The sequence below is a fragment of the Emiliania huxleyi genome (genome assembly GCF_000372725.1).
Source record: "Emiliania huxleyi CCMP1516 unplaced genomic scaffold EMIHUscaffold_45, whole genome shotgun sequence".
NCBI classification, from domain to species: domain Eukaryota; phylum Haptophyta; order Isochrysidales; family Noelaerhabdaceae; genus Emiliania; species Emiliania huxleyi.
In genome coordinates this window covers 619,434-643,267 of record NW_005198611.1, presented here as the reverse complement: position 1 = coordinate 643,267, position 23,834 = coordinate 619,434, and the positions used below count along the sequence as shown (strand labels likewise).

Sequence of the window (23,834 nt, the reverse complement as noted above, 5' to 3'; positions counted from 1 at the left end):
CGCCGCGCCTCCCGCCCCCCGAGGTGGCGGGGGGGGCGCCGGCGACGGCGGCGATTCGGACTCGACGGGCGTCGATGAGGAGGAGGCCGAGCCGGGGCCGAGCGCGGCTGGGCCAGGGGGCGACGCGGCGGCGGCGGCGGCGGCGGCGAAGGAGGAGGAGGCGGCGGCGGCGGCGGAGGAGGCGGCGGAGGAGGCGAAGGCTGCCGCCGCAAAGGCGAGGCGCGAGGCTGCGACCGCCCTCAAGGAGAAGGCGCGCGAGGAGGCGGCGGCAAAGGCGGAGGAGGCGGCGGCAAAGGCGGAGGCGGCAGAGGCGGAGGCGGCGGCGGAAGCGGCGGCGGCGGCGGCAGCGGAGGCAGCAGAGACGGCCGCCGCAGCTGGACTCGAGAGCGACCAGCCCGCGCCAGCGGCGTCTGCGTCGGCTGGCGACGTGGCGTCCGGTGCTGCGCCGACGCACGATCGGGTGACTTTGTTGCCGGCTTCGCAGCTCGAGGCGCCCCAGGAGCTGGACGACAGCGCGACGGAGGACGAGGCGGAAGCGCCGGCGCCTTCTCCCGCCCCGCAAGGCGGGTCGCAAGGCGGGTCGCAAGGCGGGTCGCAAGGCGGGTCGCTCCCCGCGCCTGAGGGCGTGGCGGCGACGGAGGCGGCGGGGCCAGGGGACGGGCTCGAGGCGGCCCCTCTGTCTGGCGGTGGCGGGAGGCGTCGGCCGCCCCCCTGAGGGCGGCGCTTGGCTGCGAGTAGGCGACGCAGGCGTACGACGAGCCGTTCGCGGCTGCAGCGACGCAGGCGTACGGCGAGCCGGAGGAGGAGGGCGAGCCGGAGGAGGGGGGCGGGGAGGAGGAGGAGGGCGGCGTGGCCCCATCCGGCGGTTTGCAGCCCGTGGCAGAGGAGCCGGCGGAGCCACAGCCGGCGCGCGAGCTGCAGACCTCCTGCGAGGGAGAGGCCCCGACGCCACTCCCGCCCACAGCCCTCCCCTTGTCGGCCCAGGTGGACGGTCCGCTGCACGGGCCTCTTCCCGCCGCGGGAGAGGCCGGGCCCGGGGCCGACGAGGGCGGTGCGGCGACGCAGGCGGGCCCAGCTGGCGGGGAGGACGTCTGCGGCGGCGCCATCGACCTGACTGGCCTGGAGACGCAGGCGCCTGCACACACCCTCTTCGGCCCCAGTCAGAGAGAGCTCGCACGCACTCGCGAGAGACGCCAAGTGCCGGCCCGCCCGCTCAGGAGGAGGAGGAGGATGCGGACGCGACCCAGCTCGAGGCGTGTGAGGAGGAGGAGGAGGCGCCAGAGGCGGAGGCGCCAGAGGCGGAGGCGCCAGAGCCGCCGCCTCCGCCTCAGGCTGAGGAGGACAAGGACGGCCCTCGCGATGCGTCGCAAGGCAGCAGCGCGCCCGAAAGGGTTGCCCTGCCCGGCACCGACACGCCGCAAGGCGTCGCGGCGACGCAGATGGCGGCCGAAGCGCACTCGCCACGACGCGGCACCCCGCGCGCGCCTCTGAGGCGCGCCTCTGCGGCCGTGAGTAGGTGTCGGAGCAGTTCGAAGACGAGAGCGAGGAGCCGCCGCCGGTTGGCGCTCACGTGGCCTCTCTTGCCGGCGCCGAGCCCCTTGCCCCACCCTCTGCCGACGCGGCGCCGCCGGCGGTGTCGCCCGCTGCCGAGGCGGGACCGCGATCCTCCGCGACCGCCTCGCCGCCCCGCCCGAGGGAGCGGCCGCCCGAGCCGGAGCCAGAGCAACCGCCGGAGCGGCGAGAGCAGCCGGCAGGGCAGTCGGCGGCGGAGGTGGCGGGCTCGCGGCAGGCCGAGACGCCCGCGGAGGCCGCGGTCCCGGTGTTCCGCAGCCGGACTCGCTCCAATGACGGCAAGAGGGCGATCCAGCCCGTCCAGGAACGCAGCTCGCGCAAGAAGGGCAGCAGAGGGTCTGGATCGCAGGAGGAGGCGACGGCGGGACCGGCGCCACCTCCTGCGCTTGCGCCCGGCCCGGCCCGCCGGGGCCGCAGCGGCGGGTCGTCTGCGCACGAGGAGGTGCCCACGCCGCCGCTCGACGAGGCGCAGCGCGCGAAGCTCGGCTCGCTCAAGGTTGCCGAGCTGCGCGCGTTGCTCGAGGGCGGCGGGGTCGAGGTGGCGGGCAAGAAGGCGACCAAGGCGGCGCTCTTGAAGCAGATCGAGGCCGCCGTCACCTCCGGCGCTCTGACGCTCGTCCCAGAGCCCGCCGCGGCGGAGGGTGGGCGCGCAAAGCGCGGCCGAGCAGAGCCTCCGGCGAGGTCGTCGAGCAAGGGCGCGGCAGAGGCGGAGGAGGAGAAGGCTGCCTCCGAGGCCGCCGAGGCCGCCGCGGCCGAGGCGGAGGAGAAGGCTGCGGCCGAGGCCGCCACAGCAGAGGCGGCGAAGGTGGCGGCGGGGGCGGCGGCGGCGGCGGCGGCGGCGGCGGCGGAGCAGGTTCGCCTCGAGCAGGAAGCAGCAGAGGCGGCGGCGGCAAAGAAGGCTCTCGAGGAGGAGGAGAGGGCCGCGGCCGAAGCTGCTCGCGCCGCTGAGACGGCTCGGATCGAGGCGGAGAAGGCGGCGGCGGAGGAGGCAGAGCGGTTGGCTGCGGAGGAGGCTGCGGCCAAGGCACGTCTACAAGTCAAAGGTGAAGACGCGTCGCCACTCTCGTCTCACCGTGTGCCGTCGGGCCGCTGTAGGCAAAAGCGGCGCTCGATCCCCCGCGCCGCGGCCGCAGCAAGTCCGGAGTGGACGAGGCGTCGAGGAAAGAGACGGGGGCGGCGGCTGCGCCGGCGGCACCCAATCCGTCGTCCCGCCGCAAAAGCAGGTCTGCAGTGGCAGAGGCACCGGCAGCAGCACCGGCGGTGGCTGAGGGGGCAGCGGAGACTGGCCCGGCTCGTCGCGGTCGCAGCGCCGGCTCAGTTGCGGCGAAGAGCCCCGCGGCCACGCCCGCGCCGCCGCCGCCGCCCGCGGCCGCGCCCGCATCCGCACCTGCATCTGCGGCGGCGCCTGGAGCGGCAGCGGGGCGGTCGCAACGCAAGCGAGGCGCTGCTGCCGCCGAGTCCGCCGAGCAGTCCTCGACCCTCGGGGCCGCGGACAGCGCAGCGCGCGAGGAGGTGCGCGCCGCACCCTCGCTTCGCCGCGCCTTCCGCACTCCGGCCCCTCTCCTCCCTGCAGTCTCGTGCGCGCGTACTCACGTGGCGCCCGCCCTGCCCTTCGCCAACCCACGACAGGTCGCCCCGCGGCCCAAGCGGCCGAGGGCTGGCAAGGAGGGCGCGATCCAGGCCGCCTCCTCCGCCCCGCCCGCCCCTCCCGCCGAGCCTGCTGCCGAGGAGCCTGCTGCCGAGGAGCCGGCGAAGCCGGAGCGAACGCGGAAGCGCGCGCGAGAGAGCGGCGCGTCCCAGTCGGCTGCCGCGGGCGGGGCCGAGCAGCCGGAGGACGCTGCGCCGGACGGCGGCGGCGGTGGCGGCGGCGGCGGCGGCGGCGGCGGCGGCGGCGGTGCGGGGGAGCGGCGCGCGAGCGGGCGCCGCTCGTCGTCGGCTGGCGCCGCCGTCTCCTCCTCCACTGCCGCGGCGCCAAAGGCACAATCACAGCCGAGCGTCGCCTTCTCCGGCCTCCCCGAGGGCGAGCGGCTGGACGGCTTTCTCGCCACGGTCGCGTCGCTCGGCGGCAGCGTCGTCGAGGACGCCGCCGCCCTCTCGGCGCGCTGCGGCGGCGGCGGCGGCGGGGCGCGCTGCGATGGGCCGCCGAGCTATGACTGCGATGTGACTGCCGTCCATAGGGTAGCACTGTGATGGTGGTGGAGCCGAGCCCGAGCGTGTCGCGCACCATCAAGCTGCTCGTCGCGGTCTCCGTGTGCGACATCGTGACGCCCGAGTGGGTCGACGCGTGCCGCGCCGCCGACCAGTTCGTGCCGGTGGACGCGTACTTGCTCGGCGAGTGCACTGTCTCGAGCAAGGCGCCGCGCGAGAGACAGAGCGGAGAGCGATGGGTGAGAGGGGGTGGGGCGGGGGTCGAGAGGCGCGGCGCACGAGAGAGAAGAGCCGAGCAAGAGGGGAGCGCGCGAGAGAGAGCCGAGAGGATGCCCACAGATGCCTCCGAGGCGGGCCCACTCGGCCTTGACACGCCAGTCCCCACGACACCTCAGGGAGTCAAAGTCCCTTGGGACGCCGCCAAGGCGCGCACGCGCGCCGCCGCCGCGCCCTGCCTGCGCGGCCGCACCTTCTACATCACCAAGACCACCTCTCCGGACGCCGACAAGCTCAAAATCATCATCGAGAAGGCCTGGGAGCGGCCGGCCGGCGCGTCTCGGCTGTCCCCCTCCGCTGAGCGCGGCTGTGTGACTTGGCTCTAGGCGGGCGGCGCCACGGTCGACTCGCGTGCGGACCGGCGCGGGGCGACAGAGGAGGGCAGCTCTTCACAGCGTGCGCGCGTGAACAGGTGGAGACGCTGCCGACTACCGCGCCGCGCTCGCCGCTGGTGGTGGTCTGCACCGACAGGGACCGGCGCGAGCTGCAGCGCTTGCAGGCGTGTGCAGCGTTTCGCCGGGAGAGGAGTGCGGTCTGCCGAACCCTCACGCGCCCACCCTCGCCCCGCCTCAGGGAATGCGCAACGTCTCGGAGCTGCGTGACGCCGAGCTGCTCGCGTATCTGCTGCAGCAAAAGTACGGCTGAGCGAGCACTCGTGGAGCCTCGCGTGCACGGGAGGCTGCCGCAGCGGAAGGTGGGGAACTGCTGGGTTTTTGCGCGTATGTACCGTACGGTTTTCGTTCTCTTCGGGTGGGACGTACTTTTGTCGTTAGACACAAGCGCGGGAGGAGTTACAGGTATGTACATGTCCAGTTGTCACACCTCGGGGGCCCGAAGAATACGCGGCTTTACATATTACAAAGGGCTGCTCTAGAGGTGTTACTGGGCTGGGTTTTTAGGCATTGTGGGGTTGGCACTCCCATCGATCCTCATGACCTCCTGCGGTCTCTGAGATGGACACCAGTGGGTGTGGGACCACAGCCAGGATACACTCGAAGGCTGGGTAAGCAGTAGAGGTCGATACTCGACGCGTCCCACATGGTATGTGTCGCTGTCGGCACGCTGTCGACAGGACGTCGAACGACACCGGTGGCAGTGCCACCCAGGAGTGGTCGGTCGGTCTCCCGTCATGAAAGAGCCACCATGTGATCCGTATGATGATTCCTGACAACCGCCTCAGTCAACTTTCGTCACAGTTCCCGCTCTGAGAGGAGCTGCGGGTCAGTTCGACAGCTGGAGCTGTGTCGCCGGCGTGCGGCGGCCTGCCTCCGGGGGTGCCTCTGAGGTGGACATTTTTTGGTCACCGTGAGAGAACGCGTTCGAATTTTTACTCCGGAACTTCAACTGAGCACGCGCACCGGCCAGGGCTACAATAGTGCCAGTGAGGCGGAGGCGCGAGTCGGAAGGCCGCGACCGTCAAGTGGTTTCCCAATTTTCCTACAATCGCTGTGAACTGCGACGGTGTATCATTCACTTTATGCCACCGTTGCATATCACAGGTATTGAAAGTGTGGGAAGGGGTCACTCTGGTCCGTATAAAAAAAGAAAGAAGGTTACTTCCCCCAGGATTGGTCTTCTCTGCCTGCGGGAACACCCTTGGGCGGCCGGGTGGGGCTGCGGCTGGAGCTAGCATGGCTCGGTAGAGCCGAGACCCCGTGTTGAGGCGGCGCTCCTGTGGCGTGTGGGCGGCTGTGGAATCGGGAGATATTCGGCAGCCAGATCTCCCGATCTCATCCCAGTGATGGACGTCCGTACGTCCCTTCTTAGTGATTGTGTTTCGGACGGCCCTTCGTTGTGTTCTCCCCCGTCCGCCAGCGAGACTGGCTCAGACGCTGGCGGCCGCAGTTCTCTGTGACCCACCCACCTCTCCCTTGTGTTTTGTCTGGGGAGGGGCTTCTCCTGCGGAGTCGTGCGTGCGCAGGGCTCCTCTTTGCTTTCTTCTACTCCCTACTATCATCTCGTTCCCGTCCTACCAGAGAAAATGCGCCTCCGGCGGCAAAAATCCGGCTGGAGCGCCCGTCGCGTCGCCTCACTGTCCGGCCCCGTCCGGCCCCGGAGCGCCAAGACGTGCGTGTTGAATCTCAACGCAAGAAAGAAGAAAGACGGCTCTGATGAGTGACGCCGAGAGTTACGAGGCCATCCCGTGGCCCGGACAATCGGCTTCGCTCTTCTCATCAGTCCGGCCCTCTCCGCAACCGTCAGTCGCACCGCCGTCGTCGGGCGAAGTCTCTGCACTGGCGGCGCATCTCGCCGACCACCTGGGCGAGATTGCAGAGGACGCCGACGCACTTGCCTTTGAGCACGTTGAGTCGTTCAACCTCCTGTGTGTTGGCGAGAGCGGCCTGGGCAAGTCGACCTTCCTTCGCAACATCTTCGCTCACCTCGACCCAACGAAGCTGCACGAGGTGCGCCGGCGTGTCGCTGCCCAGGCGGACGTTGTGCAGTCGCTCGAGGACGTCATCGCTCGAAACGAGCACGAGTCCGGCCATGCCCAATGCGACGATGTGCGCGCGCTCGCTCTGCGCGAGGAGCGTACGCTCCTCAAGGCGAAGCGCGGCGAGGCTCTCCAAACTCTGGAGGATCTGAAGCTGGCGAAGCGCACACAGGAGCACGCAGTGGGCGCGCTGCGCTCCGAGATCGGCGTGCTCGCCTCCCGGATCAAGGAGCTGCGCGGCCGGCGCGATGCCGAGGAAGACGACGACGTGGCGGCCGAGCTGGGCCGCCAGGTGATTGAACTGCAGGGCGAGCGCAAGGCCAAGGAGGCCCTTCTCACGTCCGAACTGCGACGGTCCAACTTGGACAAGGAGAGCGACGGTGGTGGCGGCGGCGGGCAGACAACGGACGTGGTCGAGCGGCTGATCAAGGAGATGCCGCTGTACGACGGCGCGCGGCAGGGGCTCGACGTGACGCTGATCGATACGCCAGGGTATGGCGATTTGCTCGTCGACACGCCCGGCCGCTCCAGCGCCGACAAGGTCGTCGCCGAGGTCGAGCGTCGGATCTCGGTGCACCTCGCGCAGGAGGTGGCGAGCCGAGACGACATGCCGCTCGACGAGGAGAAGAAGCTGTGGAATGGGCTGGTCCACCTGTGCCTCTTCTTCATCCCGCCGCACCGCATGAAGCGCGCCGACGTCGAGCTAATGCAGCGGCTGCACACGCTGGTGCCGCTCGTGGTGGTCATTGCGAAGAGTGACACCATGACGACTGAGGAGACGTGGAAGTTCAAGCACCAAGTGTGTGACCAGCTCAAGCAGCACGTCTCGACCTTCCGCTTCAACGAACGGTCAATCAAGGAGGTCGAGCAGCTCCACGCCGAGCACGCCGTCGACACGTTCCAGCCTCTCTACGGCGGCGCCGACGGCTCCTTGCCCTGGGCGGTCATGGGCGCCGATGACTCGCAGCGCGAGTACATCTGGGGGACGGCCATCACGAACGAGCCACGCCACTCCGAGCTGCCAGCGCTCCGCGACTTGCTGCTCAGGGCGGGAGGGTGGCAGCAGCTGAAACGAGACGCGGCACTCAAGGCGGACAAGGAGGCCGCACGTCGCGCCAAGGCGACGCTACCGCCGTGCCGGTGGGGCAGCGAACTGTGGCGGGGGACGCGTGTCGGTGCGGAGGGCCTCCTCTCCTCCCGGCTCCTCTCGCCCCTCCTCGCAGTCCTCGCCCTCGTGGCCGCCCTCGTCGTCGCCTTGACCGTGCGTGACGCCTTCCACAAGGAGATGTCGAGTGTTCTCACGCTCGAGCAGCAGCTTGAAGCGCTGGGACGCGACTTGTCCTCGTGCAGCCAGGCGCGCGACGCGCTCGACAGGGCGTCCTCCGCCGCCAAGGCCGAGAGGATGCTCTACGAGCGCAAGGTGGCAATGCTGGAGGACGACTGGAATGAGTGCACGCAGGTGCGCAAGGCGTTGGAGATCGACCTGCAGGCGATCAAGACGACGCCCAAGCCGCCGCTTGCCGCGGCGACGGAGCGGCAAGCGCGCGCAGCGGCAAGCGGCCTGGAGGGCTGGTGGTGATCGTGGCATAGTGGTAAATGAATAACCGTCGCCAACTGCAGTGATGTGAATCGAGCCAAGGATGAAAGGGTTTTACAAGACAGGGTCAGCCTGTGGCGCTGTGCGCTGTGGGGTATCTGGATCTGCGACAAACGTTGTGTTTTTGGAGTTGTATCGCGAGACTTGCGAGGAGTTGGTACAAAGGCTAGAGGATGTGCCTCCCCTAACGTACGTCGACCTATTCCGCGGCGCCCCTGCCGAGTCGCTCAGCGCCAGCCCGCCCAACCGCAACCAAACCGAGGCGACCTGCTGGCCCATACTCGCCGGGCGGCGAGCCCTCCTGCTCCGCCTCCGCCTCTCTCTCGGGGTCGGCGGCCGCCTCAAGAATGTAGACACGCAGCCGCAGAGCCTGGATTCTTCCGCGCGCCTTCTCGAGGGCCTCCTCGTGCTCGTCGCGCTGCGGTTCGGGGGAAGGGGAGCTGGGCTTTGGCGAGGCAAGACACGTCGAGGGGAGCTGGTGGGGGCGTGTCGTGGGGCAGCGGGACTCCACTCTGGCTCTGGCTGCCAGCCGGCAAGTCGCAAGGGATTTGTGTCGGAGGATCTCGCAACTCGCCTGCGCCGCCATCGCGCGGCGGTGCGCGGCGCGCTCCTCCTCGAGAACGGCGCGCAGCCAGCTCACCTCGGCGCACAGCTCGGCGTGGCTCCGCCCCTCGACCGCACCCTCCCTCTCCCCGACAGCCTCAGCGACGGCAGGCTCGGCCGCAGCCGCCGGGGGATCCCGTCCTGGCTCCACCACCTCCGCCGCCGCCTCCTGCTCCGCCTCTTCCTCCGCCTGGTTGTCCTTGCCAGCGGCAGTGGTGGCGGAGGCGTCGCCGCTGCGTCTGTCGCCACTTGGGCCACCACTGCCCCGGACGCCCCATCCGCTGCCGCCGCCGCCGCCGCCGCCGCCGCCGCCGCCGCCGCCGCCGCCGCCGCCGCCGCCGCCCTCCGCCCCGCAGCCGGCATCACCGCCACTGCTGTAGCCACCGCTGGCGCGCCTGCGCCCCTTGCCCGCGGCGGTCCACCCCTCGCCCTGCGGATGTGCGCATGCGCGGACATGTCACGGTGCAGTGATGGGACGTGCCGGGTAGGGGTTGGAAGGCGGCCGCCGTGATGAGCACCTGCCGTGGACGTGTCGTGGACGCGTCAGTGGCCGCTGCTTGCACATCCCGCAGCTCAGCCTCCCAGGATGTGTCGAGAGTCTGGAGGCGGACACACACACACACACATACACACACACACACATACACACACACACTCTCTCTCTCCTCTCTCTCTCTCTCTCTCTCTCTCTCTCTCTCTCTCTCTCTCTCCCGGCGCAGACCTGCAGGTCGCTCTCGGTCGCGTCGACCGAAGGGGCCAGCATCAGCTCCTCGAGGCTGGCACCTGTGAGTACACACGCCCAGTCTCGAGTGGCGCAGGGGCAACACAGAGATGCCTCCCGCACACACAGGCACCGGCACCGCCGTCGACACAGGCACCGGCACCGCCATCGGCCGGCGCCGGCACCGCCCTCCCCTCCTCCTCCTCCTCCTCCTCCCCGCCTCGCTCTCCAGCCTCACGCTGCTCGGACCCTCGCCGCCGCCGCCTCTGCGCCGCCGCCGATCCCGCGGTCCTCTGCTTGGCCCCGGCTTTGCCGTGCCTTCGCGCCCGCTCCTCCTCCTCCGCCTCCTCGCGGGCAACCAAGCTCAGCAGCTCAATCTCGGCTGCTCGCCGCCGCTCCTCCTTCCTCTGCCTCTCCTGCTCCTGCTCCTGATCCTCCTCCTCCCGCTCCTCCTTTTCCTGCTGCTGCTGCGGCCGTCGCTCCTCCGCACGTCCCGCGTCCGCGCCCAGCACTGCCGCAGCAAGCGCCGCCATCTCCGGCGAGGGCGAAAGGGCAGGCGTTAGCCGCAACAGGCCGCCACCGCACTCGCCGGCGCCGCCTCCCGCCGCCTTGAGCGCGAGCTGCAGGCGGGCAAACGCATTCTGCTCCTCCAGCGTCGGCGCCACTTTTTGGCTGGGCTTGAGGACGAGCCCGGCAAGGAGCGCGAGGAGCGGAGGGATGCCAAGAAGCCGCTGTGCAGGACCGAGTGCTGCCTGCGCCTCGGCCTCGAATGAACGGAGCCGCTCGAGCAGGATTGCTGCCTGCTGTGGGTCGCCGACCGCCACCATTCGCAGGCGGACGGCTTTGGAGTGCCGGAAAATCGGTCGCACCGACTGCACTCCAAAAGCTCCAAGTGCGGCGTCAAAACGTAAAAAAAGAAACACAGGGCGTAAAAGAAAAAAGAAAAATGATGCATTCTCCGCGCGCGAGCACTGACTGACTCGGCGCTGCGAGCGAGCAAGCGCATCTATTCGTGCATGACGCTGCAAGTGCTCCCGCTCCTCGCGCTCGGCTGGTCGCCGATCGCGGTCCCGCCGCCTGCCGCGGCCGTGACGCGCGGCGGCCTTCTCATCGGAGCCAGCGCAGCGGGCGCATCCAGTGGGCAGATGGTCGACGGCGCGCGAATCGGCCCGCCTCCGGACATGCCGTCGATGCTGCTGAACCAGCGGATCGTGTACCTCGGATTGCCGCTGAGCGCGCAGGTGACGGAGCTCATCATTGGCCAGCTCCTCTACCTGCAGTACGACTCATCCGAGAAGCCGATCACAATGTACATCAACTCGCCCGGCACCACGCTCGAGGTGCCGACAGAGACTCCCCAGCTACACGCACCCGCTCACTGCGGCTCTCTCCCGCGCCCACACCTCCGCACCCACCTCCGGGTGCTGCCGCCTCGCCTCTCGCCCCCGCCAGCCTCTCAGCGGCTCTCACACCCCTCTCTCCGCTCTCACGCCGCACCACCGCCCCTCGCCCTCGCCCTCGTCCACTCGCCCTCGTGCAGGACGGCCGGCCGGTCGGCTTCGAGACGGAGGCCTTCGCGATCGCCGACACCATGGGGCGTGTCCTCCACAAGCCTCGCGCACACTGCTGCGAGTGTGAGCGGCGCCTCTTCACGGCTCTGGGTGTGAACACAGGTACGTGAAGCCGCCCATCCACACGCTCCTCGTCGGCAAGGCGTACGGCCTCTCGGCGCTGCTGCTCGCCTCTGGCGACAAGGGGCACCGCTCGACCCTGCCGTGCGGAGTAGCCGAGACCGCCGAGAGGAGAGGGAGCCGAGAGGAGCCGAGAGGGGCCGAGAGGAGCCGAGAGGGGCCGAGAGGGGCCGAGAGGGGCCGAGAGGAGCCGAGAGGGGCCGAGAGGGGCCGAGAGGAGCCGAGAGGAGCCGAGAGGAGCCGAGAGGGGCCGAGAGGGGCCGAGAGGAGCCGAGAGGGGCCGAGAGGAGCCGAGAGGGGCCGAGAGGGGCCGAGAGGGGCCGAGAGGAGCCGAGAGGAGCCGAGAGGGGCCGAGAGGGGCCGAGAGGGGCCGAGAGGGGCCGAGAGGGGCCGAGAGGGGCCGAGAGGGGCCGAGAGGGGCCGAGATTGGCAAGCGGGCCCCGCTCGACGCTGCCCTGCGGACAGGCTAGCAGGAGGAGAGAGCGCTGCCCGGGCTGTGAGGTGCGGTCAGAAGTGTCGGCCTCACTGCGTGTTAGGTACTGCACGGTGATGCTTCACCAGCCGCGGGGGCAGATGGCGCAGGGGCAGGCGTCAGACATCGCAATCAAGGCGGGGGGCGGCCGAGATGGAGCCGAGAGGGCGGGCGGCGGCGGTGGGCTGGCCGGCAGGGATGCGCATGGGAGCGTGTGGAGGGAGGGAGGGAGGGAGGGAGGCGGCGAGGGCGGGCGTGGCGGAGGCGGTGGCGCGCGCAGCTCTGCTCTCGCGCGACTCTGCTCTCGCGGCTCTCCGCCCACGCCTCTCCCTGTACTTCCTCTGCACAGGCGCGCGAGGTGCTCGTCAACCGAAAGAACGCGCTGCAGATGCTCTCGGCCGCCACGGGGCAGAGCGAGGAGCCCTCCCCCTCTCTGCCCGTCCCTCTCTCCCCTCTCTGCCTCTCTCCTCTCTCTGCCTCTGCCTCCCTCTCTCTCGCTCCTCATCTCTTGGCCCCAGACCTTGCCCCCCCCCCCCCCCCCTCCTGCTGCGCTCACACCTCACAGGAGCGGCTGCGTGCCGACACGAATCGCTGCCTCTACCTGGACGCGCAGCAGGCGGTCGACTACGGTATCGTCGACAAGATCATCGACAAGAGGCAGGCGGTCGGCGTCGACTCGCTCGCCGAGGACGTCGCGGCGGTCTCGCGCGGCCTCGGCTGAGCCTGAGCCTGTGTGCTTGAGAGGACGGTAGACCACACGCACGAGAGACGAGAGTCGACCAGCGGCGCTCAGGTCTTAGCCATGAGGTTGTGTGCGGTGGCGAAAGGCCGGCGGAGGCCGCATTCAGTCCGCTCCGTCCGCAGAGGCGCGTGTGCAGTGATAAAAACTTGTACAATCTCAATCGGATCTCTCTGCGGAAAGCACGAGACTGCGTGACATGGAAAGACTAGCACACGTACAGTTCACTCCTCCATCTTACTCCTCCATCTTACTGCTCTGCGTCTTGCCTCCCCCGCTGTTGTTTGCTCGCACACGCTGCTTCTTCAGGCTCTTCTTCGTGATCTTGGGCAGTGTGGCGCTGCCTGCTCGTCTGGTGAGCGGCGTCGCGGCGGATTGGATCTGCTCCTTGGTGACACCACCCTTGAGCTTGAAGTTCTTCTTCTTCTCGCGCACCCTCTGGCGCTTGCGCTGCTCCTTTGTCTGCGTCCTCTTGCGGTTGAACTGCGGCGGTGGCATCCAAGCGGGCGGAGCGTCGCCGGGCGAAAAGAATGTTTCTTACGAGGGTGGGACGACCGCGAGGTGGCATGAAGGTTGCAGCGAGAATCGGCGAGAGACTGCGAAGAGAGATAGGAAGAGGCAGACTCCCTAGGGTGGGCGACGGATAGCGCACCACACACCTCTCCTTAAAATCCCTGTGTGGTGGCGGCGTGCCGTCCTCCCATCCCTCCCTTGGGTTGTCTGTTTTCTTTCTTTCTTTTACGAGAGAGGAATCCCTGGGACCCTGTCGTGTGGGTGAACCCTGCCCAGCCCCCCTCCGTGTCGCGATGCGCTCCCCGCTCCCGTTCCCCTGTGTCCCTGATCGTCCATCCTGCTCGTGCAGGTGGGGACCCTGTCCTTCTCCCACCCCTCGTTTGGCGTGCCCGTTTTATAGCCCCCCGCTACCCAGTCGCACTCGTGCGAAGTAGCGGGGGGCCACAACTACGTTTACGAAAACATAAGTAGTCCCGCGAGGTGTGAATTTGGCCGCCCCAGTGCCCCCTTTCCAATGGCCTGGTTTTTCGGCGCGTCCCCACGGCTGACAGAGGCGATTCCGCGACGGCAGCAGGTGACCTGCCTCATCCAGCAGAAGTCAGGGCGCGGGCTGGGCGACAGCTACGCCTCTGAGCGCATCTGCGACGGCGTCACCTCCAAGGTGAAGGAGTTCTGTGGCCACAAAGACCATCAATTTACTGCGAACATAGTTTACCCGTCGATGCCTGCTGGCCTTGACATACAAGACACCGAGTCGCCGGAGCTCCAGGAATGGAGGACGTCAGTCAAGGACCGCGTCGGCTCCGCTCTGATCGCTGACACGTACATCTCGGTCATCGTCACACCGGAGGATTTTCTGGCCGAGCTCGCTTGGGAGGCCGTGGCACGGTACCGGCCGGCGTACGACCAGGTCCTAATCTCTGGTTTTGGGCACACCTCGCTGGGAAAGGAGCACCTGCTTGCGGGGCATATGTTTGGGACGATCGACACGCAGTACCACAAGAAGGGGAGGGGGCTGCAGTTTACCCTCTCGCGGATCATCCCAGTCGTCGGCCGCGAACTGAACGGCCTCCCGTCGGAAATCAGTAAAGAGCTGCTCCCGGGGGAAGACAGCGGGCGCATCTACAGTGACACCGAGCTGTACGTCGCCGACATGCAGGGCAAGATGGTGCAGCGCCTTTTCCGCACGTACGATAGCCTCGTCCCACCCTCCGGCAGCGACATCGACGGCTGCAAGGAGTGGACTGGTAGTGAGAGGGATGCGCCGGACGAGTGCAAGCTGCGCGTTAGGGCCAAGCTGTACGACATCCATATCGCGGACACTGTGATCGTCGAGGGCAAGCTCGAGGTGTCCTATTGGCTGAAGCTAAATTGGCTCGACAGGCGCCTCGCCTGGGATCCTGAGGTGTACGACGGCCTGATCACGATCGACTACACGAAGGTGTGGAGGCCACCCTACTACTGGCAAAACAAGGCGCGCTCGCACTCACCTCCCGTTCCCTCGCCACTCACCTCTTACCCGGCGGCCCCTTTTCCTCATAGTACCACGGGCGGAACCTGAAGCTGTACGAGTCGCCGGTCAGCATCAACTCGTCCGGGCACGTCACACTTGTAGTCAACGACCAGGCGACCTTCCTCTGCGACGACGATGTGGTGCTCTTCCCATACGACTCGTCCGAGTGCTCCTTCACGCTGGTCGGCGAGCAGACGGTCACGCACTTTGATGGCAGCCTCGGCTTTGAGATCGCCGACCCCGACCGCGACTTCCACACCTACGGCTGGATAGAGGAGGACGACATGGAGGACGACTCGGTGAAGCGCTCGCGGGTTCACTTCCGGCTTTGCTACCGGCGCGTCACGATGGGATACAATATCCGGCTAGTGGTCCCGGCGGTGCTGCTTAACGCCATCGGGTTCATGTCCTTTTGGATCGATTCGGCGGGCGAGAGTATAGCGCTTGGCATCACCTCGCTGCTGTGCATGCTGGCCCTCCGCCAGTCGGTTCAGCTCCCCGACACGTCCCAATTCACTTGGGTGGAGCTGTTCCTGCTCTTCAACGTGATCTTCCAATCCTTCGTCCTCCTGCTCGGTTTCATGGACTATTCGGCGGCGATCCGGAATCGCGTGAAGGTGGTGACCGACCCGATCAACAGTGGCCTGGAGCGGCTGTCCCGAACGGTCAAGCGCGGGAGACTTGCCCTCAAGGCGCCCAAACAGGAGGTCGGCGACGCGCGGGTGGAGTCCGTTGACGACGGCGACGACAAACCACCTGGGCTCATGGCCACCGGAGCACTGGCCGACGACGAGAAGAAGGAGGAGAAATCTGCTGCAGACGTGCTTGGCCGGTACCTGATAGTGCCAAGCTACTTTTTGCTGTTGGCGCTGATCTGCGCCGACGAGGGGCGCCTCGTCGGGCGGCTGATGTCCTCGCAATCATTGCTCACGTGTCCGACGTCGCTCCCTGAGGAGGGCAAGGATGGAGCCACGCCGAGATGGGGCTCGTTTACTGACTACCCTCCACCATGACTAAACGGCGATCGGCGATCGTGTCTACGGTGGCACACTTTCTCTTGTTATATCTTGTGACAGACAGCACAACGCGCAACACACGTGCACCGCGCACGGCTTTACAGACGCATAGTCTGAGGGTATCCTAAAAGTTCGGCCGATTTGGGTCAAAACGCTAAAAGCACGCCTAGGGGCGTAGAGTTGGGGCACAAAACGACAAAAGTGGGCCCGCCCGGGGCAAAATGGTAAAAGTCGCGCGCCGCAGGCGCGCGAAAATTTTGCGAGGGGCGCTTTCGAGGCGAGCAGCACAGCATTTTTCTAGCCATAGTGTGCGGGAACTACACAACTACTTCGCGGGACAATAGCTACTACTTACTGCACCTCCGGCGCGCGGAGCCTCCGGCCCGGAGCGCCGAATTTTTTTTAGACGAAATGCTAAAAGTTAGGCGCTCCGAGACGATCGAAGTGATAAAAGTCGCACTCTCCCCTGACCCGATCAAAAGTCTAAAAGCACCCGAGGCTCCAGAAACCTAACCCTCAGACTATGTACAGACGCAAACCATTGCAGGACCAGGAGAGAGACGACGCGCTCGACGGCTCCCAAGCCACACACCAACGAAATCGGATGTGAGAAACGTGTATACCGTATTGTTACTCGGCTGACGAGCAAGCGAGCGAAGGGGGAGAACCGGAGCCCGGGAGGACGGTCGGTGAGCCCCGAAACGAGGGTCCAAGCAGGACTGGTTGGGTAGCGTGGTAGGCTAAGTTCTGAGCCTCGAGGCGGCTTATAACTTAACAGGTCTAAGTCGTAAGTGTGACCGGTCACGCTGGGGTGTTTACGCGGCCTAAGATCGGCTCGAGCCTCTTATGCGGGCTAAGTCGGCCGTGATCATGGGTTGCCTCAAACGCAGCAAAACTGGCCCCAGGATTTTGGCGGTTTCGTCGCCAAGCATAGGTTTCATTTTCATAGTCGGCCGTCCTAGGACGTACGTCATTTCGAGGTGCGATTTCGGTTCTCGCGTGTATCTCGCTGCGCAATGGGAGTTAGCGCGCTCGCTCGCAGAGCGGCGCCTGCTAGCCGAGCGCGAATGCCTGGGTCGCTGAGCTCGCGCCGGTGGCCAGCTGCGCCTCCGTGGCGACGCCCTCCGACCACGAGCGACGTGCCAATCCGCACTATGAGCTCGCTTGGCAGCCGCCGAGTACGAGAGGACTTTAAACGGCCGGCTGACCAGGCAGCCAGCCGACTTCCCGCACCGGTCAGCGCACGTGCGGCCGCGCGTGTACGGGCGGCCGCACATGCTCCGCCTCGACGGCCGCCTCGCGCTCGCTCGAGGTCTGCTCCGCCCGAGCAGCGAGCTCTCAGGTGCGGGCTCTCGGGGCGCCGACCGGCTGGTAGGGAGGAAGGTCGACCGCGGAGCCAGGGCAGAGACGGCCGGGGCTGGGACCGTGAGCGGCGATCGCGCTCCGAGAAGCCCAGCGACGGCAAGGCAGTACGACGAGGCGCGACGCCCGTAGAGGGGAGGGCTGGCGAACAATTCGAAGCGTTGTGGTCTGTGGCTTTTCATGGAGAGAGAGTGGAACTTTAAAACTCCTTTCCGAGACAGAATGCTGACTCAACGCCCGCCCCGCTCGCCGCGACACGCCTTTATCACGGTAAAGGGAGTGGACCCTGAGTTGACCAAGGGTTATGCGCTGGGCCCTCCTGCTCGGCTTTAGCCAGTAGACAAGTCTTGTCATCAACAGAGTAGAAGGATCTGACCTCGGGGCCGATGTGACCAAGCGCTGGTAGCGTGGTTTAACCTCACACCCATGGTCTCACAGTGTGCCGGCAGTCGCCGAGCAGTGTCGCTCACACAAGCCGCAGCACAAGTGACTGAGGGCCAGTGAGGGCGAGCCCATCGCTGTCACAGCTGTGGCAGCCGCACAGTAGGCTGTGTCAACTGTGCAGAGTGTGTGAGCAGCAGAGGAGCTGCTCTCCAGGCTTCTGTCGCAAAGAGCTGCATGCCACCGAAAGCGCTGTCGAGGTTCGCCGAGCGCGGCGCAGGTTGAGGGAAGCCGCCACCGACGAGCGCGTTGGACTTTTCACTCCGGACAAAGACGGGCACACAGCGGACGGTGCGGGGCGTGTGCCCGTCATAGCGGCGAGGCGCGGGACCGTCTGTGGCGAAGTGGGTCGCGTCCCTCGATTTCCTCAACTCACGGTCCGCTCCCCGTAGAGCCGTACAGTACTGATCCGCTCGTCCACAATATTGAATCTGAGAATCTCATACGACACGCCATTGGCTATTGCCGCGGACACGGCCATTTAGTTGTACACACACACACACACACACACACACACACACACACACACACACACACACACACACACACACAAAGAGAGAGAGAGAGAGAGAGAGAGACTTTACGCGGCCCCCTTTCCCTGCGGCGAACGCGCACCTCCCCCAGGGCTACGGCTAGGGCTTCTTTTTTAGCCCGTAACCCGATCGCCGATCATCTGGCCCGCTGGGTGTGCTTCTTAGCCCGCCGGCCCCGGCCCTGGAGGTGAGGTTACCGACTGAAGTGCTCCAAGTATTGACGTAAACGCGCGCGCCGCAGCTGCAGCGCAGCAGCACCGCATAAATGTACAAGCTCACTCACAGTGCCGGTGTCGGGCAAAAATGACGGTGGGATCTCCAGCAACACGGCGCCGCTTTGCCGCCTGCGCCTCGGGGGCTGGGTACTCTGGGGCCGCGGAGGACATGGAGCTCCAGATTGGCCGGAAGGCAACGCCCCGCAGATTGTCCGCCGCCGCAGCCTCGCTGGTGCGATCCGCACTGCTTTCTGGCGCTGGCCACCCACCGGCCGAGGCAAGGCCGATTGTCTCGGCGGCCACCTCTTGCATGCTCGGCCGCATCGCTGGGTCGTGCTGCCAACAGCGCGCGATCAGGCGGGCGTAGACCGCGCGGTCGGGCGAGAGGCTCAGCGGCGGCCGCGACGCGGAGGCGGAGGAGGGCGGGACGGCCACCTCGTGCATGAGGGACCACAGCAGCATCCCGTACGAGAAGGTGTCGCACCGCTCGTCGTAGCCCGCGACGGACTTGCCGGACGCCGAGGACTGGCCACGGACCTCGGGCGCCATGAAGAGCTCGGTGCCTGTTCACACGGTGCTCCACCGTGAAGAGACGCCCTTCACGACGCGGCGGCAGCAAGAAGGCTCTCGGCGCCGACGCCCGAGGTGTAGAGCGCCGCGCCGGCACTCGGCGCGCACAACACTGGCGACGCATCGCCGGACGAGGAGACGGAGCAGCTGCCAACGAGCCGCGCGAGCCCAAAGTCGGCGACCTGTGGGCGGGTGCGGAGGCCGGGGTGGTGGGGCGCAAGCGAGGCGAGGTCGCGCGCTGCGCCAAAGGAGGATTCGGGCGGCGGGGCGGCGGGGCGGCGGGGCGGCGGGGCGGCGGGGCGGCGGGGCGGCGGGGCGGCGGCGCTCCTTTGCGTGGTGCTCTCTGTCGAGAAGCACGTTGCTCGGCTTGACGTCGCGGTGCATGACGCCGTTGCCGTGCAGGAAGGAGATGCCCGTCGCAACCTCGGCCGCGATCCTGGCCGCCAGCCCCGCCCGGAAGGGCTCGCCCCGCCTGAGCAGCTCGCTGAGCGAGGTCTGCATCAGCTCGAGCACGAGCGCGCCTAGGCGAAGCTTCCGAGAAGCTTCACTGGAGAGCTTGACGCGCCGCGACGTGGTCGGCGCGGGCACGAGCGCGCCGCCGCCGTCCGAGAGGACCGTCGCGCCGAAGAGAGTGCAGACCGACGGGTGGCGGAGCCGCGCGAGGAACCTAGCCTGCGGACAGCTTCGAGGAGGCTCCGGCAGGAGCGCTGTGGGGCGCCGCAGGGCCGGGCGAGGAGGCGCGCCTCGGCCTGCAGCCATATCTCGGCTGTATCTCGGCTGCACCTCGGCTGCACCTCGTCTGCACCTCGGCTGTATCTCGGCTGCACCTCGGCTGCACCTCGGCTGCACCTCGGCTGTACCTCGGCTGCACCTCGGCTGGATCTCGGCTGCACCTCGGCTGGACCTCGGCTGGATCTCGGCTGTACCTCGGCTGCACCTCGGCTGTATCTCGGCTGTATCTCGCGCCTCGTCCTGCAGCCGCCTCGCCGTCTGCCCGCCCCGCGTCACCTTGAGGGCGACGTGTATGCCGAGCCAGCGGCCCGCGTAGACCGTGCCTTGGCCGCCCCTGCCGAGGACGCGGTCGATGACGATGTCCTTGGCCGAAGGCGGCGCCGGCAGGACGGCCGCGTCTCGCTCGAGGAAGGCGAGCCGCACGCGCTGCTCCACCAGGTAGCCGAGCGCCTAGTTCGGCGCGCCGTGGGCGTGTGGGCGTGGGCATGCTGAGCCGAGCTGCTGCGCCAGAGGCGTAGCCGAGCGCCTCGCCGAGCATCAGCGCGCCTAATCTCGGGTGATCTCGGGGGTGATCTCGAGCGATCTCCATCAGGTGACCGAGGGCTCGCCGAGCATCAGCGCGCCGCTCATCAGCAGCGGCTCCCCGGGCCGGCCGATGTCGGTGAGCGGCGGCAGCGCAGCGAAGCCGAGCGCGTTGACTGCGAGCCAGCCCAGCCGGTGCGCGTGCGGGATGGCCTGATGCGCGTGTCTCGAGGCACTGGCGACGGTGGAAGGAATGGTCCGAGCCATTGCAGAGAGACGAGAGGCGAGAGCGGGGCGGGGCGGTGGAGCCGCTGTGGTGTGCAGCGTGTGTGATTGCACCGAGTAGCGCAGGTAGACGACGAGCAGGGAGGGGGGCAGCTGGCAGAGGCCAAACAGGTAGATTGGGGCTGCCGACTCGGGCGGGTGGAGCCGGAGGATCGTCAGGGTGACTGCGTAGGAGACGGCCGTCAGCGCGTTCACCTGCGTGGCCGTCAGTGTGAGTCGGGCGGTGGGGAGGCGGGCGTGGGGCATGTCTCGGACATGTCCTCGACGTGTCCTGGACATGACGGGTGTGGGGCGCGAAGCGGTGCTGGCGGCGCTCGCGACGCAGCGCACTGCAGTGTGAGTAGAACGAGCCGCCTCGGAGAAGCGGCTAGCGGCAGCGGCGGCAGCGGTGTAGGGTTCTAGGGGGTGGCACCGCGCGGCCGAAGAGGACGCGGGCGCGCTGCTGGTCTTGCATGCGGTCTGCCCGCCAGCGCGCAATGAGGCCCGACAGCTGCGTGCAGGCGGCGAGGAAGAGGACTTGCCGGGCCGTCGTGTGCGGGAAAGCGTCCGGTGCCAGCGGGGAGATCGCGACGGGGTAGACGGCGGCGAGGATCTGACGGCAAACGCGGCATCGGGGTGGCTGTGCAGCGGGGTGGCTGTGCAGCGGGGTGGCTGTGCAGCGGGGTGGCTGTGCAGCGGGGTGGCGCGAGGAGGGCCAGGGAGACTGGCGGCCATCTGGCGAGCGGGCGTGGCCAGCGGGCGTGGCCAGCGGGCGTGGTAAGCGGGCGTGGCCAGCGGGGCGGCGTGCGGTAAGGTTCTCGGAAGGTTCTCGGAAGGTTCTCGGAAGACACCAGGTGGACGGCCGCCCAGACGGCGAGGAAGACAACGAGGGGCGGGAAGGCGGAGCGGAAGGCCTTGGCCGTGTAGACGGCCTCCTCTTCCGGGTCGGTGAAGCGCAGCCTGGCGGCGGCCGAGTCGGCAGAGGGGCTGGGGAGTGGGCGGTGCGGGTCTGCGCGGGGGAGCGGCGCTTGGCTGCTGGGCGGGCAAGCAATGCGCGACTGCTGGCTTGATGTGCGCTGCGAGCGACTTGGAGGGGGGGCACACACGTCCACGGGTGGAGGGGCGGAGCGGTGTCTAGGAGGTGTCCAGGAAGTGTCTAGGAAGTCACACGTCCACGGGTGGAGGGGCGGAGCAGCGGCGGCCGGAGAGCGCCGCCCGGCGGCTCGCTCGAGGAAGGCGAGTCGCATGCGCCGCTCGAGGAGGTAGCCTGCCGCCTCGCCGAGCAGTAGTGCTCCGCCTACGCGACACCTCGAGGCGGTGGCACCGCGACCTCGGGAGACCTCGCCGAGCAGGAGCCTGGTCCGCCCAGCAGGAGAGGCTCCGCTGGCCGGCCAAGCACAGACAGCTGCGGCAGCACGGCGCTGCCGAGAGCCTGCGGCGGGCTCGATCCGAGTTTGGGTATTCCATCTACCCCAACGGGCCATCGCCGCCGCCCTCTCCCGTGCTCTGCGCGTCGATTCGCATCTCGGCGAATCTCGCGCGTTGATTGCGGCGTAGGCGGCGCGCGACTGCCACGGGATGGCCTGTGGGAGGTGCAGAGAAGGCTCATCACAGAAGGATTGGAGACTGCGGCGCGCGACTGCACGGGGTGGCCGAGTGGCGCAGGTAGAAAGAGACGAGGAACCACAGCACCCCACCAGCCACCACCAAGCCGGGGTGGCCCGGCTCGGGCGGGTGGACACGGAAGATGAGCAGTAGCGCGGCCCAGGCCGAGGCGTGCATCACAACCAGCGCGGCGCCAAACAGCTTGCGCGCGCGCTGCTGGTCCGCCATGCGGTTCGCCCTGTGAAGAAGGCACGGTCTTTGTGAGGGAGTGAGCAAGCGTTGGCAGGAAGGAAGCACCCGAGGTGCCTCCATCGTGCGACGGCAAGCGCAGCTCCGGCCAAAGCCGTCAGCACGCCCGTGTCTCTGACGGCCGGGTAGACGGCGGCGAGAATTAAATGAATCGCCGTCCAGGCTGCCAGGAAGATGACGAGCGGTGTGTACGCAGAGCGAAAGGCGGCCGCGGTGAAGCGCGACTCGAGCACGGGGTCGGGTATGACGAGGCTCCATACACGAGCACGGGGTCGGGTATGGCGCAGCGGCGTGTCGGTCGCAGGCCAGACCGCCGCGAGGGAGAGCGTGAGCGCCATGGCGACAGCGCCGCGCCAGGTCGCCCCGGCAGCGGCGTGGCGAGTTCCACTACGCTCGCGTCTTGCAGCCGCCTTCTCTGCCGTCAGCAGCTCGTGCCGTGCCTGCAGCAGAGCTATGCGCTCCTCGAGCTCTTTGAGCGTTTGATCGTCTGTCCTCCTGCGAGGAGCGGGGCTTGCCTCGGCCGCAACGTGGTCGGAGACGAACAGGGCCAGCGCAGCGATGACGCAGGTGAGCGCCGTGAATAGCGCGGTGCGATCGAACATGGATCGAATATCGCAATCGTTTGAGTCATGGAGCTCGGAGGAGCGAAATTCCCCACACAGGGCGGTCTGAATTCTTTTTCAGTGTCTGTAGCTCCTACGTAAATTCCCGAGGAGGACTCTGCTGACAGGGTTTGCGCTGCGGAGGAATTTATCTCAATTGCCAGAGAAGAAAGAAAAAAAAACACCTGGCTAGGGAACCAGCTCGCTGCACGCCTTCCTCTCCGGGCGGGGGACGCACGCCACGTCGCTTGCGGCCCAGCTCGACGCACGGCTCGACACCGAGAGGCAGGACACGCTGCTCACCTGGGCCGCTCGGCACGGGCAGGCCGAGACGGCGCGGCTGCTGCTCGAAGGCGGCGCGAGCGTGGGGGCGACGAACGGCAGGGGCGCTTCCGCTCTCCTCCTCGCGTGCGCTGGGGGCTACCTCGAGATCGTTCGGCTGCTCCTCGAGGCCAGCGCGGCGGTCGGCCAAGCTGCTGATGGCGGCTTCACGCCGCTGATCGTCGCGTGCGAGAACGGCCAGCACGAGTGCGTTCGGCTGCTTCTCGAGGCGGGCGCTGCGCCCAACCAAGCCAAGAACGACGGCGCCACGCCGCTGTTCGCCGCGTGCTACAATGGCCACCTCGAGATCGTCAGGCTGCTCCTCGAGGCCAGCGCGGCGGTCGGCCAAGCTGCTGATGGCGGCTTCACGCCGCTGATCGTCGCGTGCGAGAACGGCCAGCACGAGTGCGTTCGGCTGCTTCTCGAGGCTGGCGCGGCGATCAACCAAGCCCGCAACACTGGCGCCACGCCTCTCTTCAAGGCGTGCCAGGAGGGCCACCTCGAGTGCGCCCGGCGGCTTCTCGAGGCTGGCGCGGCGATCAACCAAGCCAAGGACGGCGGCTGGACGCCAATGCTCGTCGCGTGCGAGAACGGCCACCTCGAGATGGTCCGGCTGCTCCTCGAGGCTGGCGCGGCGGCCAATCAAGCCCGCAACACTGGCGCCACGCCTCTCTTCAAGGCGTGCCAGAACGGCCACCTCGAGATCGCCAGGCTGCTCCTCGAGGCTGGCGCGGCGATCAACCAAGCCCGCAACGACGGCGCCACGCCGCTGTTCGCCGCGTGTTTCCAGGGCCACCTCGAGATCGCCCGGCTGCTCCTCGAGGCCAGCGCGGCGATCAATCAAGCCAAGGAGAGTGGCGCCACGCCGCTGTACATCGCGTGCCAGCATGGCCACCTCTACCTCGCCCGGCTGCTCATCGAAGCGGGCGCGGCTATCGATCAAGCCAAGCAGAACGGCGCCACGCCGCTGATCATGGCGTGCCAGCAGGGCCACCTCGAGGTCGCCAAGCTCCTCTCCTCCTACGGCGCCTCCCGCGCCGCTACGCCCTTCGGCACGCCCGAGGAGGTCGCAAACAGCCGCGGCCACGCCGACCTCGCCGCCTGGCTGGTCGCCAGCCGCGGC

At 67.8% G+C, this 23,834-nt stretch overlaps 5 protein-coding genes across 5 annotated transcripts in view; 4 read left to right on the top strand and 1 right to left on the bottom strand.

Moving 5' to 3' along the window:
• EMIHUDRAFT_451556 (hypothetical protein) overlaps positions 1-5,344 on the top strand; it is a gene marked incomplete at both ends in the record, with an annotated part of 10,409 nt that extends 5,065 nt beyond the window's left edge. Inside the window, 16 exons of the mRNA XM_005768769.1 lie at positions 386-686; positions 1,025-1,089; positions 1,332-1,516; positions 1,696-1,819; positions 2,015-2,188; positions 2,441-2,600; positions 2,668-2,795; positions 3,043-3,084; positions 3,202-3,669; positions 3,750-3,926; positions 4,116-4,250; positions 4,323-4,337; positions 4,409-4,528; positions 4,570-4,631; positions 5,069-5,111; positions 5,309-5,344. Coding sequence (XP_005768826.1) covers positions 386-686; positions 1,025-1,089; positions 1,332-1,516; positions 1,696-1,819; positions 2,015-2,188; positions 2,441-2,600; positions 2,668-2,795; positions 3,043-3,084; positions 3,202-3,669; positions 3,750-3,926; positions 4,116-4,250; positions 4,323-4,337; positions 4,409-4,528; positions 4,570-4,631; positions 5,069-5,111; positions 5,309-5,344 — 2,235 coding nt within the window. The remainder of the gene's footprint in view (positions 1-385; positions 687-1,024; positions 1,090-1,331; positions 1,517-1,695; positions 1,820-2,014; positions 2,189-2,440; positions 2,601-2,667; positions 2,796-3,042; positions 3,085-3,201; positions 3,670-3,749; positions 3,927-4,115; positions 4,251-4,322; positions 4,338-4,408; positions 4,529-4,569; positions 4,632-5,068; positions 5,112-5,308) is intronic.
• Positions 5,345-6,994: 1,650 nt separating this feature from the next.
• On the top strand, positions 6,995-8,163 carry EMIHUDRAFT_356178 (hypothetical protein). Its single transcript, XM_005768768.1, is given in 3 exon segments — positions 6,995-7,982; positions 8,001-8,011; positions 8,051-8,163. 2 exon segments carry the CDS (start codon positions 7,038-7,040, stop codon positions 8,007-8,009), a joined length of 954 nt encoding a protein of 317 aa, XP_005768825.1. The 5' UTR covers positions 6,995-7,037; the 3' UTR covers positions 8,010-8,011; positions 8,051-8,163.
• A 2,167-nt stretch (positions 8,164-10,330) lies between these two features.
• On the top strand, positions 10,331-12,268 carry EMIHUDRAFT_356176 (putative endopeptidase Clp). Its single transcript, XM_005768767.1, has 6 exons — positions 10,331-10,691; positions 10,892-10,947; positions 11,025-11,126; positions 11,579-11,651; positions 11,864-11,932; positions 12,080-12,268. The coding sequence occupies exons 1-6, from the start codon at positions 10,368-10,370 to the stop codon at positions 12,233-12,235; spliced, it is 780 nt and encodes a 259-aa protein (XP_005768824.1). The 5' UTR covers positions 10,331-10,367; the 3' UTR covers positions 12,236-12,268.
• A 1,012-nt stretch (positions 12,269-13,280) lies between these two features.
• Positions 13,281-15,292, top strand: EMIHUDRAFT_102976 (hypothetical protein; the record flags this gene model as incomplete). The annotated part of the gene is made up of 2 exons (XM_005768766.1): positions 13,281-14,207; positions 14,309-15,292. 2 exons carry the CDS (start codon positions 13,281-13,283, stop codon positions 15,290-15,292), a joined length of 1,911 nt encoding a protein of 636 aa, XP_005768823.1.
• Positions 15,293-17,906: 2,614 nt separating this feature from the next.
• EMIHUDRAFT_102975 (hypothetical protein) lies at positions 17,907-22,126 on the bottom strand (the record flags this gene model as incomplete). The annotated part of the gene is made up of 9 exons (XM_005768765.1): positions 17,907-18,409; positions 18,514-18,598; positions 18,774-19,088; positions 19,746-19,883; positions 20,010-20,150; positions 20,368-20,547; positions 20,786-20,894; positions 21,580-21,777; positions 21,837-22,126. 9 exons carry the CDS (start codon positions 22,124-22,126, stop codon positions 17,907-17,909), a joined length of 1,959 nt encoding a protein of 652 aa, XP_005768822.1.
• Between the last annotated feature and the right edge of the window lie 1,708 nt (positions 22,127-23,834).